Raw genomic sequence first — 27,689 nt, forward strand, 5'->3', positions numbered from 1 at the left:
AAAGCAACCACAATCTAGGTGCGCCTTTTTCTTTGAAAACCACGGTTGCTTCTAAAGCAACAGCAAAGAGCCTCTTATTTTGAATGTTAGAAATCCTTTGCTTAATGCAAGGGCCGTGGCTCAGTTGATAGAGCAACAGCTTTGCATACAGAAGGTCCGAAGTTCAAACCCTGGTATCTCCAGGAAGGGCTGGGAAAACTCCTGCCTGAAACCCTGGGGACCCACTCCTGCCTGTCAGTGTAGACAGTAAGGCCGTGCACAGACCCTGCAACCTGCTTCGGAGGCCAATTCAGAATTGGCCCTGACCCGCCTTGGGACTGATTCGGACCCGGTCCAACATGCTTTGGACTCCAGGTCCGAAGTAGGATTCAGACAACCAAATCAGTGCCTCCCCCCACAAGCCACACAACCCCTCCCCAGCTGCATGCCCCAAGTAAGGAGTAGAGGGCTCATGCAACGGGGCGGGAAGCTGTCTGGATCGGTCCGAAGCAATCCAAAGCGCTTCAGCCCAACCAGGCTCGCTTCAGGTCCAGCCCGATTTGGTCCAAATCGGCTCACTTCAGCTCTGAATTCATATCCAGAACCAAAGGGGTGCACACCCCTAGCCAGGACCAAGCTGGATGGACCAAGGGACTCACTCGGTATAAGGCAGTTTCCTGTCTTCCTAACTTGCAACAACTAAGCGAAGGCATGTGGGGCTTTTGAGTTTGGGGGTGGGGGAAGGCAGCCAAGGAGAGACATGACAGAGCAATAGTGTTAAGTCTCATTCAGCCCCAAGGCCAACTTCAATTTTGGAGAACCTCTCAGGGGCCGCATTCCAGAGGTGGGTGTGGGCACGGGCAAAGGGGCACACACACACCCCAAAAAATAGCAGCATATTTTAGCTTAAACGTCTTACTGCCAGTAACTAAGCTCTAGCAGAGGCATTTCAAGCTTTTAGAACAGGGTGGTGTCCAAAAGCAAGAAAATCACCAAATGCTTGGCGGGCACAAACCGCCCAGAGAGCTTTGGCTATTGGGCAGTATAGAAATGTAATAAATGAAAAAAATAGACAAATAAAATGGCCCTCTGGGGACTTTGGCCCACAGGACTGAGATAGGGAGACCATATGAAAAGGAGGAGAGGGCTCCTGTATCTTTAACACTTGTACTGAAAAGAGAATTTCAGCAGGTGTCATTCGTATATATGGGCAACCTGGTAAAACGTCCTCTTCATCACAACAGTTAAAGCTGCAGGTGCCCTGCCCGCTTTTAAATCTGGTTGCAGTATAGCTCCTGCAGCTTTAACTGTTGTGATGAAGAGGAAATTTCACCAGGTGCAACATGCCTACAAATGACACCTGCTGAAATTCCCTTTTCTATGCAACTGTTAAAGATACAGGAGCCCTGTCCTGCTTTTCATATGGTCACCTTAACTGAGATTCAACAGCCCTGTGATAGAAATTTGGACTGCTGGAATGCATTCTACATGGGGGCGTGTTTGAAAATGTTCTGGAAACTTCCGCTGGTTCAAAACAAGGCATCGAGATTGCTAACAGGGATTGGCTGCTGCCATCCTGTTACACCAGTGCGTCGTCATCTCTGCCAGCTTCCTGTCTGTTTCCAGGTCCAATCCAAAATTCTTGTATTAAAGCCCTAAAGATGTTTTGGGCTACGACTCCCAGCATTCCTGACCACTGGGCATGCTGGGTGTTGGCTGATGGTGTTGAAGTCTAAAGACATCTGGCGGGCACCAGGTTGGGGAATGCAGCCCTCAGTAACGTGGGGCCAGTCTACCTGAAGCATCAATTCCTCCCATGTAATCTTCCCCAGAGACCCCCCCCCAAGGACTTCTTGAGAAGCCCTCCTTTGTGTACCCCCACCAAATAAGGTGAGGCAGGTGGCTACGAAAGAGAGGACTTTTCAATGGCGTTGCCCTGTTGAGGAATGCCTTCCCCAGAGAAGCTCACCTGGCAGGTATATTGCAGTATTTTCAGTGTCAGGTGAAGACCTTGGCAGGATCTACACTACTGCTTTAAATTGCTTTATAATGGTTATAAAGCTGCTTTAAAGCACTATAAAACTGTTATAAAGCGCTTTAAAGCAGTAGTGTAGATCCGGGACTTTTTATTTTCCCAGGCTTTTCAGTTTTAAAAACACGTTTTGGTGTCTGTTAGACGTTGGGCACAACTACTTTCTCTATAGCTAGCTTTATTCTGATGCTGTTTTAACTTGTTTTAAATTTTATGTCCTATTTTTATATTTAATGGTTTCAATTTTTTCTACCTGTACACCACCCAGATAATCTATGACTAATGAATGCTGTTGATAAATACATTTGCAGTTTTATGGGTACTAAAAAATAACAAATCTGAGTGACCAATGAATTGAATGAATCTCTTTAGTTGATTAAGGTTGCAATCTTATATAGTCTTGTTTTGTTGTTTATTCGTTCAGTCGCTTCCGACTCTTCGTGACTTCATGGACAAGCCCACGCCAGAGCTTTCTGTCGGCTGTTGCCACCCCCAGCTCCCCCAAGGTCAAGTCTATCACCTGCAGAATATCATCCATCCATCTTGCCCTTGGCCATCTGTCAGGGATGCTTTAGGGTGAATTCCTGCATTGAGCAGGGGGTTGGACTCGATGGCCTTGTAGGCCCCTTCCAACTCTGCTATTCTATGATTCTATGATTGGTCGGCCCCTCTTCCTTTTGCCTTCCACTTTCCCTAGCATCAGCATATATAACCTTACCTGGAAGTAAGTTTTATTAAACCCAATAGGACCTACTTCTGAGTAGATATGCATAGTAGGAAACATACATGTATTTCAGTCCAAATAATCAAATGTTGCAAATATAGTAATTAAATGACTTGAGTGCAGCAAACGTATATAGAATGATAATTGATATGAACCAAGTATTCTCATTCTTATTAATATAAAAGACCAAGATCAAGATAGATGCAGACAAGCTGGAGCGTGTTCAGAGGAGGGCAACCAGGATGATCAGGGGTCTGGAAACAAAGCCCTATGAGGAGAGACTGAAAGAACTGGGCATGTTGAGCCTGGAGAAGAGAAGGCTGAGGGGAGACATGAGAGCACTCTTCAAATACTGAAAAGGTTGTCACACAGAGGAGGGCCAGGATCTCTTCTCAATCCTCCCAGAGTGCAGGACACAGAATAACGGGCTCAAGTTACAGGAAGCCAGATTCCGGCTAGACATCAGGGAAAATTTCCTGAATGTTAGAGCAGTACAACAATGGAACCAATGACCTAAGCAGATCATGGGCTCTCCCACACTAGAGGCATTCAAAGAGGCAGCTGGACAATCATTTGTCAGGGATTCTTTATGGTGGATTCCTGCATGGAGCAGGGGGTTGGATTCGATGGCCTTATAGGCCCCTTCCAACTCTACTATTCTATGGTTCTAAGGTTGTGTCTAGGCCCAAAAGGAAACAGCAAACATACGTTTGATAGAGCTTTCAGGAGAGCCCCGCTCCCATCCATGGTCTGAAGGAAGTCTTTGTAGAATTTCATTTTCACCTTGTTGTCTCGGATAACCAGAACGCCGATTCCCTTGAAGGTGAATTCCACCGTCTGCTTGGTGGCGATGCACCGCGAGAAAGAAAGGAGCGTCTCTCGGACACATCCCTCTACAGTCTCCCTGTTAAAGGGACCCTCCAGGGATAACACAATGAAATTCAGCTTAACAATTGGGATATCACCTAAAGAGGGGTGGTGGGGAAAAAGAGGTTGATGGGGAACATGGCGGAGAGAGAGAGAGAGAGCAATGCAACATACCGAGCAAAATGTCAGAACGTAAAGAGGCTTACTCACACATTTCTCCCAGCTTTATTCTATTTTAGCCAAAACACTTTCTTCTAATCTGGCACCCTTTCTACACTGTGGCTTCTTCCCTGGGTCGTCCCTGTGCGTCCAAATGATGTACAGGAGATCCCGGGAGCAGGTAGGAACGACCCCTCCATTTTCCTGTGATAATTGCTTCTGCAGTTATCCTGATTTTCCCCGCAGTCCCGGGACCATTCCTGAGGACCGCGGGCGGTATGGGCACATGTCCCGGCTTCTTCCCTCCTCCTCATGAATAGCAGGTGTCAGCAAAGAGGGAAGGAGCTTGTCTGGGGGGGGATTCCAGAGACATCGGGGGGGACAGAGTCGGGGCTTTTTTCTTTTTCAGTGGAGCGCAATTGCGCACCCGGCTCCTGGTTTCGTTTTGTTTTTAAAAAAGGTGCCCGTAACATCCCTGTTTGTTTCTGGGATGTCGCACTAGCATTTGTACGCTAGGAGACAATCCCAGAAGCAGGTAAGTCCGGGATTGTCCCCCCTCCCTCCCTCCCCAAAGGCCCTTAGGTGTAGAAAGGCCCTAAGACTCCATCTAGGTCCATCTAGTCCAGCATTCTGTTCACACAGTGGCCAACCAGGAACTCACAAGCAGGGCACAGTGCAACAGTACCCTCCCTCCCATTTTCCCCAGCAACTGCCTCTGATAATGGAGGTAGCCCTCAGTCTTACCCTGGCTCTCACGCATCAGGCAGGCTGTCCTTTTAAAATTATTATTTCTTAAGGAATGCAGGCAGACCCATTTTCCTCCTTCACTTTAACTTCTCCAAGTTAAAAAAAAAAACATTTAAAAACTAAATGGTTTGGAAGCTGCAGCTTGTGCAAAATGCGGCGGCCAGATTGATAGCTGGTGCAGGGAGGTCTGAGCATATAACACCGATTCTGGCCCACTTGCATTGGCTGCCTATACGTTTCCGAGCCCAATTCAAGGTGCTGGTTTTAACCTATAAAGCCCTACATGGCTTGGGACCACAATACCTGATGGAACACCTCTCCTGACATGAATCTACCCGTACACTGCGCTCAACATCTAAGGTCCTCCTCCGAGTGCCTACTCCGAGGGAAGCTCAGAGGATGGCAACAAAGGAGAGGGCCTTTCCAGTGGTGGCCCCCCGACTGTGGAATGATCTCCCCGATGAGGATTGCCTGGCGCCAACATTGTTATCTTTCAGGCGCCAGGTCAAGACTTTCCTCTTCTCCCAGGCATTTAAAGGCATTGAACGCTAAGTTTGTTTTCTTATGGACCCCAGAATTGTTGTTTTAAATGGATGATGTTGTTTTTATGTCTCTGATGGTTTTTAAATTTTGTATATTTTTAATGTTTACTGTTTTTAGCTTTTGTGAACGGCCCAGAGAGCTTCGGCTGTGGGACGGTATATAAATGTAATTAAATAAATAAATAAATAAATAATTGCAAAACCATTCAGGGTATTGTGTGCACATGTCTTATGGATGTAAGACAATAGGTGTTTACAGCAGACAACTTTTCCCTGACTCAGCCTGAAATGTGCTGTAAAATGGCATGGCTGTGCCCCGGCACAGGAAAAAACAACCACCCATGGATGTTTTGAGAGCAGCACTATCACTCTCTGTCTTTCTTCAAATAATATGTCAGTCTTCATCCTAAGCATCACCCTACATTGCCCAGATTCCCATCAAAAACCCTGCAGTGCCGCTGCCAGTCAGTGCAGACAGTACTATGCCAATGGTCTGAATTCACAAATCACAACAACCCACACTCAAGCTTGAGTTGAGTGTGGATTGTCATCAAACCATAGGTTACTCTTGAACTGTGGATTGTTATGTTGTATGAACCCAGCCATGCTAACAAACCATGTTTCACTAACCATGAATAACCCACAAATAAACCATGGCTGGTGATTGTGTTGTGAACTGTGGGTTGTTCTGTTAACAAACCATGGTTTGTTAGCACAGTGGGGTTCACACAACACGAAACCCCCACAGTTCAACAATAACCCATAACCTTGAGTGTGGGTTGTCGTGTTGTGTGAACCCAGTCACTATATAGGCAGCTTCCTATGTCCCTATGGCAACAACCAGGTATGTGCTCCATTTCCACCGCTCTGCTGCCATCCACAGTAACGCTACATCGTAGCTCCACCATTTTTGTAACAAGTTTGTTGCTTTGGGGTTAACTTGGTTGTGCACAGGGAAGTATACGCTTGGTTGGCTGTGCACAGGGGAGTATATGCTACTCACATGAAGGGAAAGCATCGCGCTGCAACTCGATTTCTTACCGGGAGTGTGTATTTTGTTAAACTTCAGTCCGTGAATCTGTGCAAGTTTCTCAGAGAGAAGGAACACAGGTCGCTGTAGGAGGATGTGTTTGTTATGGCCAACTTCAAGCTTCTGTCTCAAGAAGGAGAATGTGCCCAGTCCTGGTATTGAGACACCCTGGAAAAGGAAAAGAAAGAATCATGAACAAGAGCCTGGAGCAGTGTAACGGTTAAGGTCATGAGCTATGAGCAGGACGTTCAAAGCTTAGGTCAGGCACAAACTGTAAGAACTCTCATGCCTCTACCTGCCCTACTTGTACATTTGTAAATAAATCCAATATTTCTAAATTCCACAACTTTCCCGTCAGGATGATCAGGGGTCTGGAAACAAAGCCCTATGAAGAGGGACTTAAAGAACTGGGCCTGTTTAGCCTGGAGAAGAGAAGATTGAGGGGAGACATGCTAGCACTCTTCAAATACTTAAAAGGTTGTCACACAGAGGAGGGCCAGGATCTCTTCTCGATCCTCCCAGAGTGCAGGACACGGAATAACGGGCTCAAGTTAAAGGAAGCCAGATTCCGGCTGGACATCAGGAAAAACTTCCTGACTGTTAGAGCAGTGCGACAATGGAATCAGTTACCTAGGGAGGTTGTGGGCTCTCCCACACTAGAGGCCTTCAAGAGGCAGCTGGACAACCATCTGTCGGGGATGCTTTAGGGTGGATTCCTGCATTGAGTGGGGGGTTGGACGCGATGGCCTTGTAGGCCCCTTCCAACTCTGCTATTCTGTGATTCTATGATCTCTCTTCCCAAAAGAAACCAAACACAGGTAGCACTTCCCACGAATGTTCTCATCACTACAGTTTGAGGCTGACTGGCCATACTTTTAAAGGGGAAGTTTACGCACACTCGGACTGCGTTTATGGGGATGTAGAAGGGTGGGAGCCATTCATAACGTAAGGACTCAAGCAAAGGGATAAAACAGGAGTGTTGGATCCCTTTTAGCCCAAGGGACAAATTCCATTTTGGAAAAGCTCTCGTGGGCCACATTCCAATGGTAGGTGTGGCCAAAGGCAAAAGAGGTGGGGCCAAAAAGACCAGCATATTTTAGCATAAAAATCTTCCTGCCAGTCACTAGGAGAGGCATTTCAACCTTTTAGAATAGGGGAGGGGAACTACACAGAAGCCAGAAAATCACCAAGAGATCAGTGGTTGGGGTGGGAGAAGGGGTGAGGTCAGAGGAAGGCGGTGTGGCCGTCTGGGGAATCCAGAAGGGTCAGATTTAGCCCCCGGGTCTGACATTCTGGAATCCTGGAATAAACAAACAGGAAGTCTCACCTTATTCATGGAGAGTTGCTTTTCAACAAATTCAGAAACGGTGCCCCAAATACTAAGGACCTCTGAAATGTAAAGAAATGCATATTTATCGTATAACACCCTGGTCCTGTAAAAAGAGAAATCATGGTCTGAGCATTATTATCAGTAGCTCCTTCTTTCCTAGAGAGAGGGCGGGCTTCTTAAATTAGGTGGAAATCACGTTGTCTTTACCAGGGCTTTGCTTCCTGCTTCTCTTGCGCAATTGTAATGGGCTGCATTACCTGGGGGGAGAGGAGCAATCACGTGGTCTATAATTGAAAACTTCCCCTCTTCTCAGTGCTTGTAGCTTTGAATGGAACAGTGCCCTCTTGTGGGTGCTTTGTAGTGCAACCTTGGCTCCGCCCAGTAGGAAATCCCACAATATTTCTGAGGAACTGGGATATCCAGGGTTTCTTTTTAGAATGGAATAACTGGGGGAAGGCGCAGGAGATGTACAGGAGGTTGACGTAGACGTCAAAAGGCCCCACAAACTTCCGTGAGTGGCCAGTCACAAGCATTGCCTTATTTCGCTTGTGTTAAGAGCCCCAGAGACTCCCATGCTACCAATATTTAATATTCAATTGACTTTTAGGCACAGGTGATAAGGTTGAGTTACTTCAGTATCACTTCTGAATTTAATTTATGATTCTAAAGTTTTGCCATGGAATGCTTCAAATGATTTATATCCTTATTGAGATTTCCCAAACAAACACATTATAAGTAATTGAGATCAGTGTATTGCAAACAGCATTGCAAGAGCTCAGCTGCTAAAAGCAGCTGAGATCAGGAAGTGATATGTAAGCAGAATAAACTTTGCAAAGTTTATTTTGCAACGTTGCCATTGGTAGCAACGGAGGGTTTTTTTCTTCTTTAGCTCCTGTGTGTGTGCATTTGCTGGGGTGGGGGCAGGGGCAGGTAGAGAATTGAGATAGGACGCAACTGAATGGGAAGGTCTAACACATACACCCTGACCCAAATCAGGGTCCCGCACACCTACACTAAAGTTTTAATAAGTTAGAATCAGCTACATGCTATGCATTTAAAGAAGCATGTAGTTTAACCTTAAGCAAGTGGGCCAACCTTTCATTTATTTATTTTTCTATACTGTTCACAAAGATTTTTTTAAAAAAACCACCACCATCAGACATCAGGTTTGCAGGATCTATTCAACAGAAACCAGGTGCAAAATAGTAATTCAGACAGAAGGACACACATGGAGAATTAAGGAGCTGGGCGTCTTGGAGGACATGTTCAGCCCAGGAATTTGTGACCAGTTCCAAAACTCGGCTCACAAGTCCTTTCACACAAAAATCTACTCCTGGGGTCATCCCCACCCCCTCAGCATTTTTTTCCAGCAATTGGGGAGCGGGGAAGACTTTTAGCTGCTCGACATTTGGGACTCAGAAGAGAAATCCTTGCCAATCAACTTCAATTCACCCAGAGATCTGCCAGTAATTCCTGATAGGCCTTCTGCCCAAACCTGAGTACTGTATCTAGAGCTGCTTTCTCCAACCTGGTGCTCTTCATTTGTGTTGGACTGCAACTCCCACACTGGCTAGGAATGATGGGAGTTGTAGTCCAACACATCTGAAGGGTGCCAGAGGTTGGAGAAGGCTGCTCTCTTTCGTCTTTACTGGATCGATTGTCAATTGATGTCCTTGATCTAGTTCTAGTGTTATAAGACATACGGAGGAGGAGGAGAGCATTTAAAAAAAGAAAAAGCAAGATTTACTGTAAAAATAAATACTAGGCACATTGATAATGGTATATACAGAATAACAATGCTTTATATTATATCAGTATTGTGGTTCATCTAGAAAAGTGGGATTTAAAGAATGGAATTATTTAAAAGAATTACTTACCTTCCGAAGTGAGCTTGGGCAGCGTTAGGAACATATTCCTGCCCGCCTCCAGGATGGCGTTGTGGATGGTCTCCAGCATTTTCGCATGGATGTTGTCCCCTGCCGCTACCAAGGCAAGTCGAAAGCCAGATAGACTGGGCTGATCTTTGGAGGTTTTGCGCCAGGGAGAGCAGCCGTCACGTCCTCTCCTCCACCGCCTCTTCTGCTCACTTGACTTTAAAGCAGAGCCTTAAAAAGCTCACCCCCATTTCCCTGCTCCCCTTCCTTTTCCTCCTCCGCATCAATGCAAACGAAAAGAAAAGAAAAGCGTCCTTAAAGGAGCGAGAAAGGCGGAATGTCCGGGCAAAAACGGAGCCTCCACTGTGCAAGAACTAGAGGGCGGGGCCATGAGTAGGAGGGGAGGGGCTGTCGCTAGGACGCGAGATTCACTCACTGTTACTAGGGGTGACGTCACAATGGAGGCTCCCGGCTCAGCGTGGCGCGAGCCTTTCTCTTTCTCTTGCTAAGGAAAGGCGGTGGGTGATTGGCAGGAGCAACAGGCAGCAGAGCAGATACCCCGGGGCAGAGCTCTTGTGGCAGTGTGCAACCTATAAAAGACAGGGTGGGATGCTAATGCAAGCAGCTGAACTTTAATACTTTATTGAATACTGCTACCTATAATAATATAAAAATATACAGCACCATGTACATTGATGGCGCTATATAAATAATAATAATAATAATAATAATAATAATAATAATAATAATAATAATAATAATAATAATAATACAGCTAAATAGTAAAACACTGGCACCCCTAATGGCCATCAATTTCAATGGCTTTAAAAAGGGATGGGACAATTTCCTGGAGGAGACTATCAATGGCTACTAGTTCCGATGCCTATGTGCTACCTTCAGTATTCAGAGTTAGTAAGCCTATGTACACCAGTTGCTGGGGAACATGGGCAGGAGGGTGCTGTTGCACTCATGTCCTGCTTGTGGGTTCCTGGTCAACAGCTGGTTGACTACTGTGTGAACAGAATGCTGGACTAGATGGGCCCTTGGTCTGATCCAGCATGGCTCGTCTTATGTTCTGTTATTATGGAGGAATGGCTGTAGTGCAGCACGAGCCTCTATGTGTGTCTACTCAGAAGTCAAATTAAGTTCATAGAATCATAGACTAGTAGAGTTAGAAGGGGCCTACAAGGCCATCAAGTCCAACCCCCTGCTCCATGCAGGAATCCACCTTAAAGCATCCTTGACAGATGATTGTCCATCTGCCTTTGAAGGCCTCTAGTGTGAGAGAGCCCACAACCTCCCTAGGTAACTGATTCCATTGTCGTACTGCTCTAACAGTCAGGAAGTTTTTCCTGATGTCAAACCAGAATCTTGCTTCCTTTAACTTGAGCCCACGATTCCGTGTCCTGCACTCTGGGAGGATCGAGAAGAGATCCTGGCCCTCCTCTGTGTGACAACCTTTTAAGTCTTTGAAGAGTGCTATCATGTCTCCCCTCAATCTTCTCTTCTCCAGGCTAAACATGCCCAGCTCTTTCAGCCTCTCCTCATAGGGCTTTGTTTCCAGACCTCTGATCATCCCAGTTGCCCTCCTCTGAACCCCCTCTATCTTGTCTGTATCCTTCTTGAAGTGTGGTGCCCAGAACTGGACACAATACTCAAGATGAGGCTTAACCAGTGCTGAATAGAAGGGAATCAATACTTCATGCGATTTGGAAGCTATACTTCTATTAATGCAGCCCATAATAGCATTTGCTTTTTTTGCAGCCACATTACACTGTTGGCTCATATTCAGCTTGTGATCTACAACAATTCCAAGATCCTTCTCGTTTGTAGTATTGCTGAGTCAAGTATCCCATCTTGTAACTGCATTTGGTTTCTTTTTCCTAGATGTAGAACTTGGCATTTATCCCTATTAAATTTCATTCTGTTTTCAGCCCAGCAGTGGGTCTTACTCCTGGGTAAGTATGTGCACTGCCAGCTCCAGGTTTTTGAAGGCCCTTGGAAAAGACACTCTCAATGCCCCCTCTTCCTCAGTGAGTCTCACCTTCATTGCTCATCTTTTTCTTCATCACTGCTATCAGTTGTTTGCTTGACAGCTAGAGAGGCAGTGAGCAGGCAGGCATATCTACTTCTCACCACCTCCATTGTGTGGGCAGATGGCAATGGTGAAAAGGAACAGCAGGCTCAAGGGGTCTCAGTGAGTGGGCCTTTGATTGGGTGTAGACCCTCAGGTGCTCAGCCATACCTACCCTTGCCGACACCCCTGTGTACAGGCCATATGGGATTTACTTCCTAGTAGACATGCATAGGATTGGATGTCAGTTTCTTAAGAGCAGCACAGATTTATTGTGGCACCCAACTTTTGTGCTCTAGAGGTCATTCTATCAGATGCAGAAGTATATATTTTGTATTTCTTTGCCACCTGGGGTTAGCACTTGATGTTTCCAAGCCCATGGCCTCTAGTTCAAGAAAGCTTAGACCACAATAAATCTGCTAGGTATGAAGGTGCCACAAAACTTTTTGTATAAAGGCAGGGATTAATATTCATGCAGTTAAAAGTAATCAAAGGACCTACTGTAACCTTTATTAATGATGCAATACCCTCTTAGATTGCTAAGAGACTTTTACTGGCAATATAACAGTAGCTAGTTCATATAATCATAGCATTCTTCCATCAATAGAATAAGGGCAGAGAAAGCTGTCACAGGGAGGAAGCACTCGTGTGTATTAAATAAGTTATTAAAATAATTTGGAAGAGTTCTAAATGGATAAGACTCCTTGGAAAACTAATATTCATTTCCCACATACTGGAACAGAAATGTGACATGTATTATAAGTTGTATAGATTAAAGTGGCAGTCCCCAACCCAAATACCCTCCAGATGTGTTGGACTACAACTTCCAGCATCCCCCAGCTAGGGGGCACATTGGTCATAGGTTCAGCTGGATCTGCGGTGGCAACTCTGCAACACCTATTTCTACAACCTTATTTAAATTAAGAACGGCTACCAGGAGCTCTCTTTATCGCCAGGCAATCCTTGGAAGTGAAGTCCAACAAAGGCCAGTGGTAGCTATGCAACTTCCCCCTAGAATGGCTTCTCAGGCAAGAGGTTAGGCTGCATCCCAGACACAAGAAGGCTCAATATGTATGACCCCCATATATTGTGCGCATGCTATCTATGCCACAGAAGTACGTGTGGCATGTAGGGCAGGCAGGACTGAGACACATGATTCTGTGTCTCATGATTCACCAGAAGCATACAGTGATTTACAGAAGAGGTTACTGGTGAAACTGAATGGGTGGTTGAAATATAGACATCACCTAAGCTAATCACATCTACTACGATGAAATTACCCATGCAACTATTAACAGGATAGATCATCTTCTTGGCTCGCCGTTCTGACCATGTCACTCCACTTCTGAAATCTCTTCATTGGCTTCCAATTCACTCCAGAATCCAACATAAACTCCTCCTGTTGACCTTCAAAGCTTTTCACGGTCTAGCTCCTGCCTATCTCTCCTCTCTCATCTCACACTATTGCCCTGCTCGTGCTCTCCGCTCCTCTGATGCCATGCTTCTCGCCTGGCCAAGGACTTCCACTTCCCTTACTCGGCTTCGTCCTTTTTCTTCTGCTGCCCCTTACGCCTGGAACGCTCTTCCAGAACACTTGAGAACTACAAACTCAATCACAGCTTTTAAAACTCAGCTAAAAACTTTTCTTTTCCCTATAGCTTTTAAATATTGAGTTTGTTCTGACTCTATACTGTTAGCTTCACCCTACCTGGTGCCTGTTTACACTTCCCTGTGCCTGTTTGCATTCTCTTTCCCTCCTTATTGTTTACTACAACTTTATTAGATTGTAAGCCTATACGGCAGGGTCATGCTATTTACTGTGTAATCTGTACAGCACCATGTACATTGATGGTGCTATATAAATAAATAATAATAATAATAATTAAGAGGCTCCTGATGAAGTTTTAAGTTGTGATTTGCTATGCATAAGCATGTCAGACCCTAAAGCATTAATAACCCTAAAGCATCTTTTGCTTGTTGACACAACTGAAATAGTTTTGTGTGCATAGAAGAAGAAGAAGAAGAAGAAGAAGAAGAAGAAGAAGAAGAAGAAGAAATAATAATGACTACTATTTTTAGGGCTTTAATTTTAAACCAAGTCGCAAAAATATTACAAAAGCTGTTTTTCTCCCCCTTTCCACTCAAAATTTCAAATCAATCCAGATTTTCTTTAGTGGGCTCAGTTTTCTGCATCTTTTAAGTTGCAATCTTGTTGCCGGAGCACTTTTCAAAGAACTTGATTCAAGATTATGTTTTCCAAAAGAAAGGATTGTGAGTTAGCCGTCTTTGGAAATTCTCGTACCTGGGAGGAAAAAAGCAAATGAACAGTTTATTTATTTATTTAACGTTTATACTGCCCAATAGATGAAGCTCTCTGAGTAGTTCACAACAATTAAAATGATAAAAAATTGTAGATAAAATACAATATAAACGTTTAAAACTACAACATAAAAATAAAATAATCAAATAGAAACTAGCAGCAAGAAATTTAAAATGCAGGCCCAGATATAAACAAAATAAAAAACTAAAATACCCAGGAGAATAAAATGGTCTTCACCTGGCGCCGAAATTAGCAAAGCCTAGTTTACCTTGCAGTCCCTGTGCTGAGATTTGTGCAGGATCACAAATTAATTTCCAGAAATGGCTGCCATAGTTTGCAACCTTAAATCTAGGAAATAACAGAGCCACCATCTTCGTTTAAAATGGCAATTCTCATCAAAAACGGGCAGCTTCCAGACAGGGCAAGTAAGTCCCGTGGGCAGGCAGGGGCAGTGTTCACCATCACCCTGGATCAGGGTGAAGTAGCCAGAAGTGCTTCAGATCCAATCCATTCCAATCCAGACCAGCTCAGCCTGATCCAGTCCCAATCTGGATTTGGTGTTTGGGCCTAAAGCAGTGCACAGCTCTAACAGAAATGTTTTCAAAAACTGCAAATGGCAGTGTTATCTTATGAGGCATTCATTCCCTCCTGTGTGAGTGTGAGAAGAGGAATCAAGATTCTTTGTGGACTTATTTGAAAGGCTATAGTTATAAAAACTACCTCAAAGACTGTTTAGAAGCTGCAATTGTTCCAGACCATGGATTTCAAATAAGTATGCAAAGATTACTAGCCCATAAAAATGTTTACTAACACATTTGCCAAATTGCAACCTTTGTAAAGCTTTTGTGCCTGCTCACCTGGAGACAAGTCAGGTTTGCCATAGGTAATCAGGCAACAGGTCATTTACAAGGATGATCTAAAGAGATGAAGTACTCTTACTCAGAATATGTATATATACTAGCAAAAAAGCCCGTCATACGACAGGTGTAGAGAAGCAGTCTGATGAGGAGGTTAGTGAGTTTTGGCCCCTCTGCTAGGCCGGAAGCTCCTGGAAGTTATCTTTCTTCAGAACTTGGAACTTCCCTAGAAGGCCACAGTTCCGAGAAACGCCACTTGATGGCGCCAGAGGGCAAAAACGATTTCTCAGAACTTGGAGCTTCCATAGAAGGCCCCAGTTCCGAGGAACGTCCCTAGATGGCGCCAGAAGGCAAAAACTATAACTGGTTTGGAGGAGCAGTCTGGGCTTTTATAGATATATAGATATATATTCGACTATTGCTACTCTAACGAGGCAATTCTTGGTTAGGAGCAAATTCCAATATTGTTGCAACTGGCATAATTCAGTTGCTAAAGACACATCCCACCCTCCCAACTTACCATTTCAGAACTACATTTGCAGGAATGAAAGCTTCAGATGGGTTGGGTATCATTTGGGCCTGAGTGACAGTGAAGGATGAGGTGAAGTTATAAAAATTATCTAGCATCTTTTGAGTGAACTGAAATACAAAAATATATATTGTGTGACCATAATTGCATGTCCAAAATCATCTCCATCGGCACTTCTAGACTGACACATGGTGGAGTGCACTATTTTGGAGGAGAAACAATCATTTTACAGATAGGGTGTGAGGAAAAACACGCTAGTATTCTGCATGAAAACTCAGGGCTGATTTACCTCCAAAGGGTGTGTGAGAGGGCAGCTCGTTCAAATGACCTTTCGCTTCCTCTCCTCCTCCTTGCAGTCCCCCGTGCCCCCAAAAAACTCTCCAGGGGGTCGGGCAGAACGCTTGAACAGTGGAGGCTGTACCATAAGGAGCTGCAGCGCAAGGAGGGGTATTACCCAAATCTGGGCAGAGGGCCCTCGCACCAACAGTGCTCCTGCTCATGCAATATTCCTCCGGTCCATTTCAGGCAATTCTCCCTTCACACTGCAGCTCTGCGGCAGAGTCTTGCTATTTACTGTTTTACTCTGTACAGCACCATGTACATTGATGGTGCTATATAAATAAATAAATAATAATAATAATAATAATAATAATAATAATAATAATATGTACGTCACAGCACCCACTGTTCAGAAGGACTCCCTCGACCCTCTGGAGAGGGTTTTCGGGGAGTACAGGAGGGGAAGAGGAAAGATTGGTTGTATGAGCTGCCTTTTGCTCACACAAACATTGGATTCAGCCCTCAGAAATGTAGAATGGCAATGAGTGCCTACAGTTTATACATGGTGGTGATGTGCTCAGTTGATCCATCACTCCTGCTGCCTCATGGCTAGCGCCAGGAAAGGTTTCAGGACAGCAGGAAGCCACTTCCAGCCAAGTCAGACTGGGGGTGGGGTGGGGACACCTGAACAGTTACGAACACCAGGGAAGAGAAACAGTGGGCCTGTTCAGAAGACACCTTCAACCATGGCTTTAACCATGGTGGATAAGGCTTTTTGCTTTATTCACTGTGGTTAAAGCTGTGATTTAAGGGGTCTTCTGAACACAGCCTTGCTTCATGGTTAAAGCCATGGTTTAAGGTGTCTTCTGAACAGTGAGAAGCCGCAAAAGCAAAGAGTGATTTCTGAGATAGGAAACTGTCCTTCCCAAAAGAGTTTTTATGATGTATTGTAAGTTGTTTTGTGGATTTTTTTTAAGCCACTTCGAGTAACATTAGCTTGGAAGCAGGGTATAAATCGGGGTAGGCGGTTGAAAAAGAGAGTGCTCAAAATGGATAGGACAAATCTCAATTCCAAAAGTCTCTAGGCCAGCCTTCCTCAACCTGGGGCGCTCCAGATGTGTTGGACTACAACTCCCAGAATGCCCCAGCCTGGGGCATTCTGGGAGGTGCAGTCCAACACATCTGGAGCGCCCCAGGTTGAGGAAGGCTGCTCTAGGCAGTTCTCCATCTACACATACAGTTGCCCAGCAGAATACCATAACGTTCTTGCAAACTGCCATCTGTTCTCAAAGTGATGAGAGAGAGAGAGAATGTGAGTTTATTTGTTTGTTTTTAGAGAGAATTTAACTATGGTGACAGCAATGAGAGTGCCTCTGGAATCAGTTAATAATGGAAAAGCTCATTAATCAAATTAAGGGGCAGGCCAAGCCAGAAACGTTTCTACGCTATTCAGTATCCTTTTCTAGAATTACGCTCATCACTCATTGCAGACTCATGCTTCACTTGACAAACATAAAACTGTGCTGACTTGTTGAAATGCCTTTAAAGTTCCGGCAATCCATAAGGGCAGAACAGTCCTCAAAGATCCTTTTATATGCAAAGGGTGGTTTTCTGAGTAGCAAATGTTATGTTACTTATATGGTACTTGCATCTGCCTCTGATAGGATTGTACTGTAAAAAGAAAGTTGCTGTTATTTTAAATCTATGTAAATATATCCACCATATGATGGAAAAGGAGGATTTATCCATTTAGGAGGGAATCTACACGTCGTTGTGAGGGTGCTTGCATGCGCCCCCAGTGCGCCCCCAAAATGACTGTTTAGACGGAGAAAGAAGAGATGGAGGAGGAGGCGGCAGCGGCAGAGGCGGCTGGGGAACCGGCCGCGTCCTTGCCGCCGCCTCCCCGCCGGCCTCCTGCTGCCGGGGTAAGAGCCACCCAGGTCGGAGAGCTCGGCGGAAGCGGAAGCTGAGCTCTCCGACCTGGGTGGCTCTTACCCCGGCAGCAGGAGGCCGGTGGGGAGGCGGCGGCGGCAAGGATGCGGCCGGTTCCCCAGTCGTCGCCTCTTCTTTCTCTGTCTACAGTCGTTTGGGGGGCGCACTGGGGGTGCATGCAAGCGCCCTCACAACGACGTGTAGATTCCCTCCAAGTTTCAGTTGCTGAATATACACGGTATACGTGCATTGGCTTGGATGCTAAGGTAAGTAAGCGGAAAGGAAGATTCTCCTCTCCCCACTGCAGCTGCTTGAATCCCCTGAAATGCTTCTCCTTAGGGTTGCCGATGTGAAGGGGGGGGGGTCCTGAACAGTGTGGGATGGGGGGGGCTGCTGGGGGAGGACAAAATCACAATATGGGGCAATTCCTCCCTTCCCCAGGTGCTCCCACATCCCATCCACCCCCCCCATCCCCTCTATAGAGGCTTATCAAGGAGCACAGCCAGCAGCAACAGGCTTTTGGGAACTTTTGGTCACTTATCTTTGGGATCCAAAGCAAAATTTAGAGAAAAACTGGAGAGATGGCTAGAAATCTTTTTTTAAAAAAATGGGACTAGTAAACTCACACTTAGAGAAGTAGATGTTCCACTGCAATGGTTCTTAAAAGTCCCGGTCTTTAGGAAATCCTTTCCATGCCTGCCAAGGAACCCCAATGCATTGTAGAGGATTTGGAGAAGTGTTTTAGGGGGCAGACTCAGTTCCTATTAGGCCTGTGTTCATCAAGACTGTGCCCTAGATTAGAACACACCCAGCATTCCTTTAAAGCTGCATGTTACAAAGGGCAGAGATGCAGAAGCTGCTTTTTCAGGGAAGCTTAAGCTTATTCACCATTATTGAGCCTTGTGTGGCGCAGAGCGGTAAAGCAGCAGTTTCTGCAGCTGTAACTCTCCCCACGGCCTGAGTTCAATCCCAGCGGAAGCTGGTTTCAGGCAGCCGGCTCGGGTCGACTCAGCCTTCCATCCTCCTGAGGTCGGTAAAATGAGTACCCAGCTAGCTGGGGGAAAGGGAATCACGGCCGGGGAAGGCAACAGCAAACCACCCCGCTATAAGGCCTGCCAAGAAAACGTCAGCGAAAGCTGGTGTCCCTCCCAGAGTCAGTAATGACTCAGTGCTTGCACGAGAGGTTCCTTTCCTTTCCACCATTATTGATCTTTTTCATTGAGGAACTCATTGAGGAGCTGCATGTTACAAAGGGCAGAGATGCAGAAGCTGCTTTTTCAGGGAAGCTTAAGCTTATTCACCATTATTGAGCCTTGTGTGGCGCAGAGTGGTAAAGCAGCAGTTTCTGCAGCTGTAACTCTCCCCACGGCCTGAGTTCAATCCCAGCGGAAGCTGGTTTCAGGCAGCCGGCTCGGGTCGACTCAGCCTTCCATCCTCCCGAGGTCAGTAAAATGAGTACCCAGCTAGCTGGGGGAAAGGGAATCACGGCCGGGGAAGGCAACAGCAAACCACCCCGCTATAAGGCCTGCCAAGAAATCGTCAGCGAAAGCTGGTGTCCCTCCCAGAGTCAGTAATGACTCAGTGCTTGCACGAGAGGTTCCTTTCCTTTCCACCATTATTGATCTTTTTCATTGAGGAACTCCCAAGATTCCCAAGAGCACAGTGCAGTGAGTTTGACCCCAGAAGAAAGGGTATCGGTCAGGTATTGGACTTACACAGGTGTCCTAAATTCTGTTTATTAAATGTATAATGGCCTGTTCATAGGGCAGTTTTCTGATTTCTTAGAATAGGCCAGGTTGGGTAATTCTGTAGGCTTCCAGACACAGACAAACACACACACACACACACACACACACACACACACACACACACACACAGGATTGGTATCAAGTAAGCAGTCACCAACCAACATGCTAGCTGTGATGCTGATAAGAGTACAATCCTCAACTCAACAATTCAGCTGCCTAATTTCCTCTGAATTGGGATTTCTTGGTCACAGGAAAAAAGTAACTTATTACCTGCCTGCAATGTTTTCTATCAGAAAAGAGTATAAAAGATTGAGCTATGGCCTAACCAATTTGGCTTTGCTCTAGGGGGAATGTGCACAACCAACCTGGAGGACTTTGGGTTCTAGGAAAGCCCTCTAATATGCTGTTAAAGTTGCCAGCTCCACAGGCTGAAGAGATGTGTGAGCTTTCTTTGTATTTTTTTCCCTGCATCCATTTTCTTTTTCCTGCATCCATTTTCTATCAATAAACTGTCATTCCTTCCACAAGTGGTCTAGTTTCATCTCGGAAATCCAAAGATCTACTTTGACTGGGTCCTGGATGTATCAGGCCTCCAGATTAACACACAAAGTTTGACAAGGGCTCCTCTAATGAATGGCAAGTTCATTAATGCACCACCTGTCCTCATTGTATCATGTCCAACACTCCAAGGCCAAGTAACAAAGACTGCTGTGCCAGAAACTACTGGAATCAAAATGGTTCCCCGATTACCTCTGTGAACGAATTGACTGATGATACAGCGGCACTTGCTACAGGAGTTTGCTGAGCCAAGAGATCCAGCAGCTCCACAGAGACCCCAATCTGGGCAACAGATGGCATTTGGGGGATATTCATGGCTCCAAACGGGTGTTGGCTGCCTTTCCCTAGAAGAGACATCACAGGTGGCCTGATGCATCAGCCCTTGTCTCAACACAAGCACAATCCTGAACACACCCCATATTAACGCAAGACTTTTTTGGAATAAGCAGCAGCTACCCTGTCACCATTATGAAACAGAACACAGCAACAAATAACAACATTTTTAAAGCACAAAGCTTCAGAAATCAGTCTCTAGCAACATATAAAGGGATACAGTGGAAGGAACAAATCGAACTTGGTGTAAGAGTTATCTGTCCAAAAGCAAGGAGAACATATCAGACCTTCTTCTTGCTTTTGTTGACCTGCTTGCTGGAAATATTAGCTGTTTCTAAACATGGCACCAGGGTGTCAATATAGGACAGAAACACACACGATGTAGTAGTCTCTTCCTCCCCCCTGTAATGTGTGCAATGCTACAAATCATTACACTTTGGGTTCGCCGCACAACTTCATAGCGCTGCTACTTGCAAGAATAGAGATAACATGAAACTTGATAACATCACACATTTTGTAGCATTACATATTACTAGGGTGACCATATGGAAAGGAGGACAGGGCTCCTGTATCTTTAACAGTTGCACAGAAAAGGAAATTTCAGCAGGCGTCATTCGGATATATGGAGAAGCTGGTGAAATTCCCTCTTCATCACAACAGTTAAAGGTGCAAGAGCTATACTAGAGTGACCAGATTTAAAAGAGGGTAAGGCACCTGCACTTTAACTGGTGTGATGAAGAGGAAATTTCACCAGGTTCCCCATATATACAAATGACACCTGCTGAAATTTCCTTTTCAATACAATTGTTAAAGATACAGGAGCCCTGTCCTCCTTTTCATATGGTCACCCTAGCCACATGGGAAGGACCATGAAGGCTGAATTGAACTCCTGGCCACCAGTTGCAAATCCCTACAGCAGTTTGGGGGAACCTGTGACCTGTCAGATGATGTTGAACTACAACACACATCATCCCTGACCACTTGACCATGCTGGCTGTGGCTAACGCCAGCTGGGGCCCAAGAACATCTGGAAGGACCAGTAGTTCCGCAACCCTGCCCTACGGTAACCCCTGACCAGCTCCAGTAATTGCATTCACTTTGCTTACCAGATTTTAGACCAGAAATTTTGAAGACAGCACTTGGTTTTTCGTTTGTGACAAAACCCAGGAGCTGCCACACTGCCACCCCATTTTCATCAGGATAGCAGAAGTAGACAGATCCGCCCATGCCCGCTGGAAAAGGCATGGTCCCCAGCATGAAGACCACCACATGGTTGATGCTTTCGTAGTCTGTCACGTCAAATACAAACTTATCTTCTGCCACCTGTTGCGCAGCTGTTTGCACCTATGAAATAAATGCAGGCAATGAAACGTGAATTTGACCTCACTTCCGGGATGACACCCTAAAGCCCACCATCAGCTGCAGCAGAATCAAAATCACTTCTAGAAAGAAAGAAAGAAATTTTAACCATACAGAAAGCCAAACACAACTTTAGGGACATTGTGCAGAAAAAGTTTAAATGGAGACATACCTTGTTCTAACCACCTTGGGTCTACACCTGGAAATGCAGCAACAGAGTGCCTTACTTTGCTCATGTGCTTAAACATGGCACAGAGGAGGCCAGTGGAATGATATGGCTCTTGACCACACAACTAACACTGCCCTGAACAGCTTAAATAAAAAATGTAATGTGGGTTTTACTCAGGGCTGTTACATGATTAAAGACAGACAGGTGATTCATTGTACGGGTCTTAGTCAATTAGAGTGTAATCCTATAAAATCCATATCCAATGCTTGTAAACCTCCAAAATCGAAGGCTTATGAGCATCCAACGCAGAGCAGGAGGAACAGAGAAGGCGTTTGTCACCTCTGTTGCTCCTCCTGCTGTGAATTTTAGCTAGATGGGCTTTTTCTTCCATGTATCTCAGGCAAGTCAGAGGAGGAGGGGAGGAGACCAGAGAGTCCTCAGGATAGCCAATCTAGTCCCTCCCCTCCCCCACCAACACATTCCCTTTACCCTTCTTTCAAGGTCACTTTTGAGGCTTTGCAGAGAAGGTTGGTGCTTTTATCTCCATGCCGGCTTCAAGGGGGAGGGAGTGCAGATTCCTGGCTCTGAGGTTGGAGTGGTACCTTCAACCTCGGATCCATGAATCTGAAATATCCTACCTGCCCCCAAAGCTGCCTGGGACCATAGGATTGCTTAAATATTAAAGATTAAATTGGCAAATGAGAAAAATCAGTAGTCTCAAAGAAAACGCATCACAACAGGCATGATCTTAGAAGAGGCATCTCTCAAGCAGGAGGTAATGCCTTTTGTTAAGATAGGGCTTATCACCTGCAGATTTTAACAGCACTTGCATGAGAAAAAAAACATGTTAGTTTTATTGTGCATTTTATTTGTTTACATATTTATATCCTGCTTTTCAAAGCAAAAGCCTTCACAAAGTAGCTCACAGTAACTTAGGGCATGTCAACACCAGCCATTTATCCCAAGCTGGTCATGTGATCATCCCTAAGCATCTAAATGATGCAGAGGGGATCCTGGGGTTAACTAGAGACAACCACTCACTTTGCCCAGGATAACTGGGACTACGATTTTCCCAAATTCTACTGCAGTCCCGGGACAACCCTGAGGTCCGGGGGCGATGTGGCACTTACTCTTAGGTAGGGCGACCATATGAAAAGGAGGACAGGGCTCCTGTATCTTTAAAGTTGTATAGAAAATGGAATTTCAGCAAGTGTCATTTGAATGCATATACCACCTGGTGAAATTTTGTCTTCATCATAACAATTAAAGCTGCAGAAGTCCTGCCCTCTTGACCAGATGCAAAAGAAAGGAGGGCACCTAAAGCTTTATTGCGATGAAGAGGGAATTTCACCAGATGCTGTCTGCATACAAATGACACCTACTGAAAATCCCTTTTCTCTACAACTGTTAAAGATACAGGAGCCCTGTCCTCCTTTTCATATGGTCACCCTATCTTAGGGACTGCCACTGCAAGGAGACTCCGTGCCCATTGGGGGGGGGGGAGTTGTTTTGTCACTGTGCAATGGCTCTCATGTGTGCGTGTTTTTTAAAAACAACAACACTTACTTTGGAGCCAGTGTTGCTTGTCTCCGATTTGGGGGGGAAAAAAAAGGAATGGAGTCCCAGAACGTCCCTCCTCACTTCCGGGATGACGCGCAGGTGTGTGCATGCTGGGGGAGAATCCTGGAAGCGGGAAAGTTCAGGATCCTCCCCCCCCCCCCCCGCTTACATCCTGGAAGGCTCATAGATGTAGATGAGCCCTTAATGAATACCAGTATAATTTAAATTTAAAATCAATGTCAATCATTAAACAACAAGTTCATAAAAGCAATCTAACTGTAATTACAATTACTAAGCAACAACAGCAGTAAAAAATAAAACACAGGACAAAATAAAAAGCAAATTAACCTAAAAGCAACAGTAATATAAAACAGAAAAACAACACAGTACTTCGATTAAAAGTAGATTGGAATAAGAAAACACAATAAAGAACAAGTCGTTCATATATCCTATAGGAGGGAGTTCCAAAGAGTTCAGTAGGATAGCTACTGAGCCTGTCTATCCTGCCAGCCAGTTTAATAGAACTTGATGACAGGCCTATGAGAAATGTAAAAATATACTGTCCAATTAATTGAGGGGGGACCTATTTTCCATTGAACAAAACATTTTAAATCACTTTATATCATAGATTAAGCATTACAGACCTATTTTTTTACAATTAGTTTCATAGGCAGCTCACGGTTTGTTTTTAATGGACCCCAGAATTGTTGTTTTTAAAGGGATACTGTTGTTTTTATGTTTCTGATGTTTTTTTTTAAAATTGTGTATACTTTTTAATGTTTACCAGTTTTAACCCTTGTAAACCCCCCAGAGAGCTTTGGCTATGGGGCGGTATATAAATATAATAAATAAAATAAGTATAAATAAATAAATACTTGCCACAGCCTTTAGGGCAGAAGAGAGATTTGCTCACATCACTGCATAGTTATATAAGGGTGACCATATGAAAAGGAGGACAGGGCTCTTGTATCTTTAACAGTTGCATAGAAAAGGGAATTTCAGCAGATGTCATTTGTACATATGGAGAACCTGGTGAAATCCCCTCTTCATCACCACAGTTAAAGCTGCACGAGCTATACTAGAGTGACCAGATGCAAAAGAGGGCAGGGCTCCTGCAGCTTTAACTGTTGCAATGAAGAGGGAATTTCCCCAGATTCACCATATATACAAATGACACCTGCTGAAATTTCCTTTTCAATACAAATGTTAAAGATACAGGAGCCCTGTCCTCCTTTTCATATGGTCACCATAACTAAGGCATTCAAGGGGCAGCTGGACAACCATCTGTCAGGGATGCTTTAGGGTGGATTCCTGCATTGAGCAGGGGGTTGGACTCGATGGCCTTGTAGGCCCCTTCCAACTCTGCTATTCTATGATTCTAAGAAGCCACTACAAGACAGGTTGCTCTTTACTGCTTTTGGCATGACGCAGCCCTGCCTTTTAAAAAAGTACTAAGATGCTAGCCATCTTCGTTACGTCAGTTCGTCTCCCTAAAAGATTATAACACAAGTTGCCTTAAACAGGCAAGATGTGAGCAGTCAATTCGCCAGGGAGCCATCAACAAAGTCCCAAGAGGGAGTAGAGTAGGGTGACCCTATGAAAAGGTGGACAGGGCTCTTGTATCTTTAACAGTTGAATAGAAAAGAGGATTTCAGCAGGTGTCATTTGTATGCATGCAGCACGTGGTGAAATTCCCTCTTCATCACAACAGTTAAAGCTGCAGGAGCTATACCAGAGTGACCAGATTTAAAAGAGGGCAGGGCTCCTGCAGCTTTAACTGTTGTGATGAAGAGTAAATTTCACCAGGTTCTCCATATATAGATTGCAAGCTGAATATGAGCCAACAGTGCAATATGACTGTAAGAAAGGCAAATGCTATTTTGGGCTGCATTAATAGAAGTATAGCTTCCAAATCGCGTGAGGTACTGGTTCCTCTCTATTCAGCCCTGGTTAGGCCTCATCTATAGTATTGCATCCAGTTCTGGGTTCCACAATTCAAGAAGGACGCAGACAAGCTGGAGCGTGTTCAGAGGAGAGCAACCAGGATGATCAGGGGTCTGGAAACAAAGCCCTATGAAGAGAGACTGAAAGAACTGGGCATGTTTAGCCTGGAGAAGAGAAGATTGAGGGGAGACATGAGAGCACTCTTCAAATACTTAAAAGGTTGTCACACAGAGGAGGGCCAGGATGTCTTCTCGATCCTCCCAGAGTGCAGGACATGGAATAACGGGCTCAAGTTAAAGGAAGCCAGATTCCAGCTGGACATCAGGAAAAACTTCCTGACTGTTAGAGCAGTACGACAATGGAATCGGTTACCTAGGGAGATGGTGGGCTCTCCCACACTAGAGGCCTTCAAGAGGCAGCTGGACAACCATCTGTCAGGGATGCTTTAGGGTGGATTCCTGCATTGAGCAGGGGGTTGGACTCGATGGCCTTGTAGGCCCCTTCCAACTCTGCTATTCTATGATTCTATGAAATGATCCCTGCTGAAATCTCCTTTTCAATGCAACTGTTAAAGATACAGGAGCCCTGTCCTGCTTTTCATAGGGTCACCCTAGAGTAGCAGTGACACAGCCCGGAAGTATTACAACGTGCGACAGGACGTGACAGATGTCTAGTGGAACTCCTGGACACATCTGGCGTGGCAAGTGCATGTTATGAGAATGAATAACTCTTGGAGCCAGTTCACACACACACACACACACACACACACACACACACACACACACACACACACACACAGAGCTTGGGTGTGCAGGAAGTATCGGCGGCGGGCGATGAGCCTTTTGGTCACAGGCTCTGTCCCACCCCCTCCGCGGGTGTCACTCACCAGCCTCCCGGCAACCAAACAGCCAAACATGGCGGCGGCCCCCCGGACTCGGCTCCCCCGAGGTGGGCCTCTCTAGAAAGCCACAGCCCGCCCGCCGGCCCTGGCGAGTGCCCCTCCGTGACGCCCCCTCCCCGCCTCAAGGAAGCACATCCGGAGTAGGCCGACAGACATTCTTATGGAAGTTTCCAGCGGCCGGGTGTGGGGGGAAAGGACCACATGTCCCAGCATGCCGCGCGCGACGGCCCAGGGTCGTTTGAAATGGAAGCGGCGCCTATGGATGCCGAACTGTCTGTTGGGAAATGTAGTCTTTGGTTTTTATTCACGGGCGGGAACGCTTAGAGCCGCGTGTGAGAATGTAGAGGTAAGAAATAGAGAGAGGCGTAGCGTTATGGAACTTCCGGGATAAAATTGAATCGTAGAATAGTAGAGTTGGAAGGGGTCTGTAAGGCCATGGAGTCCAACCTCCTGCTTAATGCAGGAATCGGCCCTAAAGCATCCCTGACAGATGGTTGTCCAGCTGCCTCTAGTGTGGGAGAGCCCACAACCTCCCTAGGTAACTAATGCCATTGTCGTACTGCTCTAACAGTCAGGAAGTTTTTCCTGATGTCCAGCCAGAATCTGGCTTCCTTTAACTTGAGCCCGTTATTCCGTGTCCTGCACTCTGGGAGGATCGAGAAGAGATCCTGGCCCTCCTCTGTGTGACAACCTTTTAAGTATATGAAGAGTCCTATCCTGTCTCCCCTCAATCTTCTCTTCTCCAGGCTAAACATGCCCAGTTGTTTCACTCACTCCTCATAGGGCTTTGTTTCCAGACCCCTGATCATCCTGGTTGCCCTCCTCTGAACACGCTCCAGCTTGTCTGCGTCCTTCTTGAATTGTGGAGCCCAAAACTGGACACAATACAATGAGGCCTGACCAGGGCCGAGCAATACTATTAATGCAGCCCATAATAGCATTTGCCTTTCTTGCAGCCATATCACACTGTTGGCTCATATTCAGCTTGTGATCTACAACAATTCTAAGATCCTTCTTGGTTCCCCCTCTCATTTTCCAATGCGAGACATAGGATCTCTCTCCATAGAGATGCCAAGTTAAGAGTCACTATGACGGGTGCTTCATTCTAATGGCCCCAACTCTCTGGAAGAACCCCATAGCAATGTTTTTTTATTTATTTATTTATTTATTTTATTACATTTATATACCGCCCCACAGCCGAAGCTCTCTGCGCAGTTTTGATGGCATAAGTCTTCATATCTCCCAAGATGGAATTATTTTGTTGTTGCACCAGGCTCTAATGACATGCAAGCATGCAAGCTTTCAGGTTTCACAGAGCGCTTTGCCAGGCACAAGAAGAGGCATGAACACAGGTCTCTTCTACCCAAATCAGGATTTTCCCCACTCCTGCCTTAGATCAGGGGTGTTGAATTTCTTTCAGACAACAGGGCCAAATTCCGTTTCAGAGAATCCCTCAAGGGCTGCATTTCAGGGGTGTGTGGAGCTGACAGCAAAGGGGCGGGGCCAAATTACCATAAATACCAGCATATGTGATGTTAAAGCTCTTTCTGCAGTATCTATGCCTTAGGAGAGGCATTTCAATTTTTAGCACGGCACAAAATCCACCAAACAGCCAGTGGTCAAAGGAAGGAAGTATAGATGTTTAGGGAATCCCAAACGGCTAGATTTAGGGTCCCAGGAACGGTTGGCTTTGGTTCTGCAACCTTGCCCTAGAGTTTATCACCTCAAGGAGCATGAGGCTGTCATGGCACTAAGCAGGTGGAAGTGAAGAAATATACTTCATATCAATGTGGTTCTGTACAGTGACGTCAATCCTCAATCTATGATGCATCTTATTCATTT

At 45.4% G+C, this 27,689-nt stretch overlaps 2 protein-coding genes across 2 annotated transcripts in view; both read right to left on the reverse strand.

The window, feature by feature from the left end:
- Window positions 1–9,366, reverse strand: part of CCDC81 (coiled-coil domain containing 81) — a 34,704-nt gene extending 25,338 nt beyond the window's left edge. Inside the window, 4 exon segments of the mRNA XM_063127854.1 lie at window positions 3,444–3,700; window positions 6,092–6,248; window positions 7,408–7,469; window positions 9,288–9,366. Of these exon segments, the coding sequence (XP_062983924.1) occupies window positions 3,444–3,700; window positions 6,092–6,248; window positions 7,408–7,469; window positions 9,288–9,366 (555 nt within the window).
- A 4,059-nt stretch (window positions 9,367–13,425) lies between these two features.
- On the reverse strand, window positions 13,426–25,939 carry HIKESHI (heat shock protein nuclear import factor hikeshi). Its single transcript, XM_063127855.1, has 5 exons — window positions 25,833–25,939; window positions 21,021–21,258; window positions 19,774–19,925; window positions 15,056–15,174; window positions 13,426–13,660 (listed from the first exon to the last, which is right to left on the reverse strand). The coding sequence occupies exons 1-5, from the start codon at window positions 25,860–25,862 to the stop codon at window positions 13,606–13,608; spliced, it is 594 nt and encodes a 197-aa protein (XP_062983925.1). The 5' UTR covers window positions 25,863–25,939; the 3' UTR covers window positions 13,426–13,605.
- Window positions 25,940–27,689: the final 1,750 nt, after the last annotated feature.

The sequence above is a fragment of the Elgaria multicarinata genome, chromosome 5 (assembly GCF_023053635.1).
Source record: "Elgaria multicarinata webbii isolate HBS135686 ecotype San Diego chromosome 5, rElgMul1.1.pri, whole genome shotgun sequence".
NCBI lineage: Eukaryota > Metazoa > Chordata > Lepidosauria > Squamata > Anguidae > Elgaria > Elgaria multicarinata.

Excerpts from the sequence above, each read along its gene's own strand:
- HIKESHI (XM_063127855.1), bottom strand. The coding sequence starts at position 25,862 with ATGTTTGGCTGTTTGGTTGCCGGGAGGCTG. Across the intron at positions 19,926-21,020 it reads AATTTCTGGTCTAAAATCTG|GGAAAGGCAGCCAACACCCG; the intron begins GTAAGCAAAGTG and ends TGTCTCTTCTAG. Across the intron at positions 13,661-15,055 it reads GCAAATGTAGTTCTGAAATG|GTACGAGAATTTCCAAAGAC; the intron begins GTAAGTTGGGAG and ends TTTTCCTCCCAG.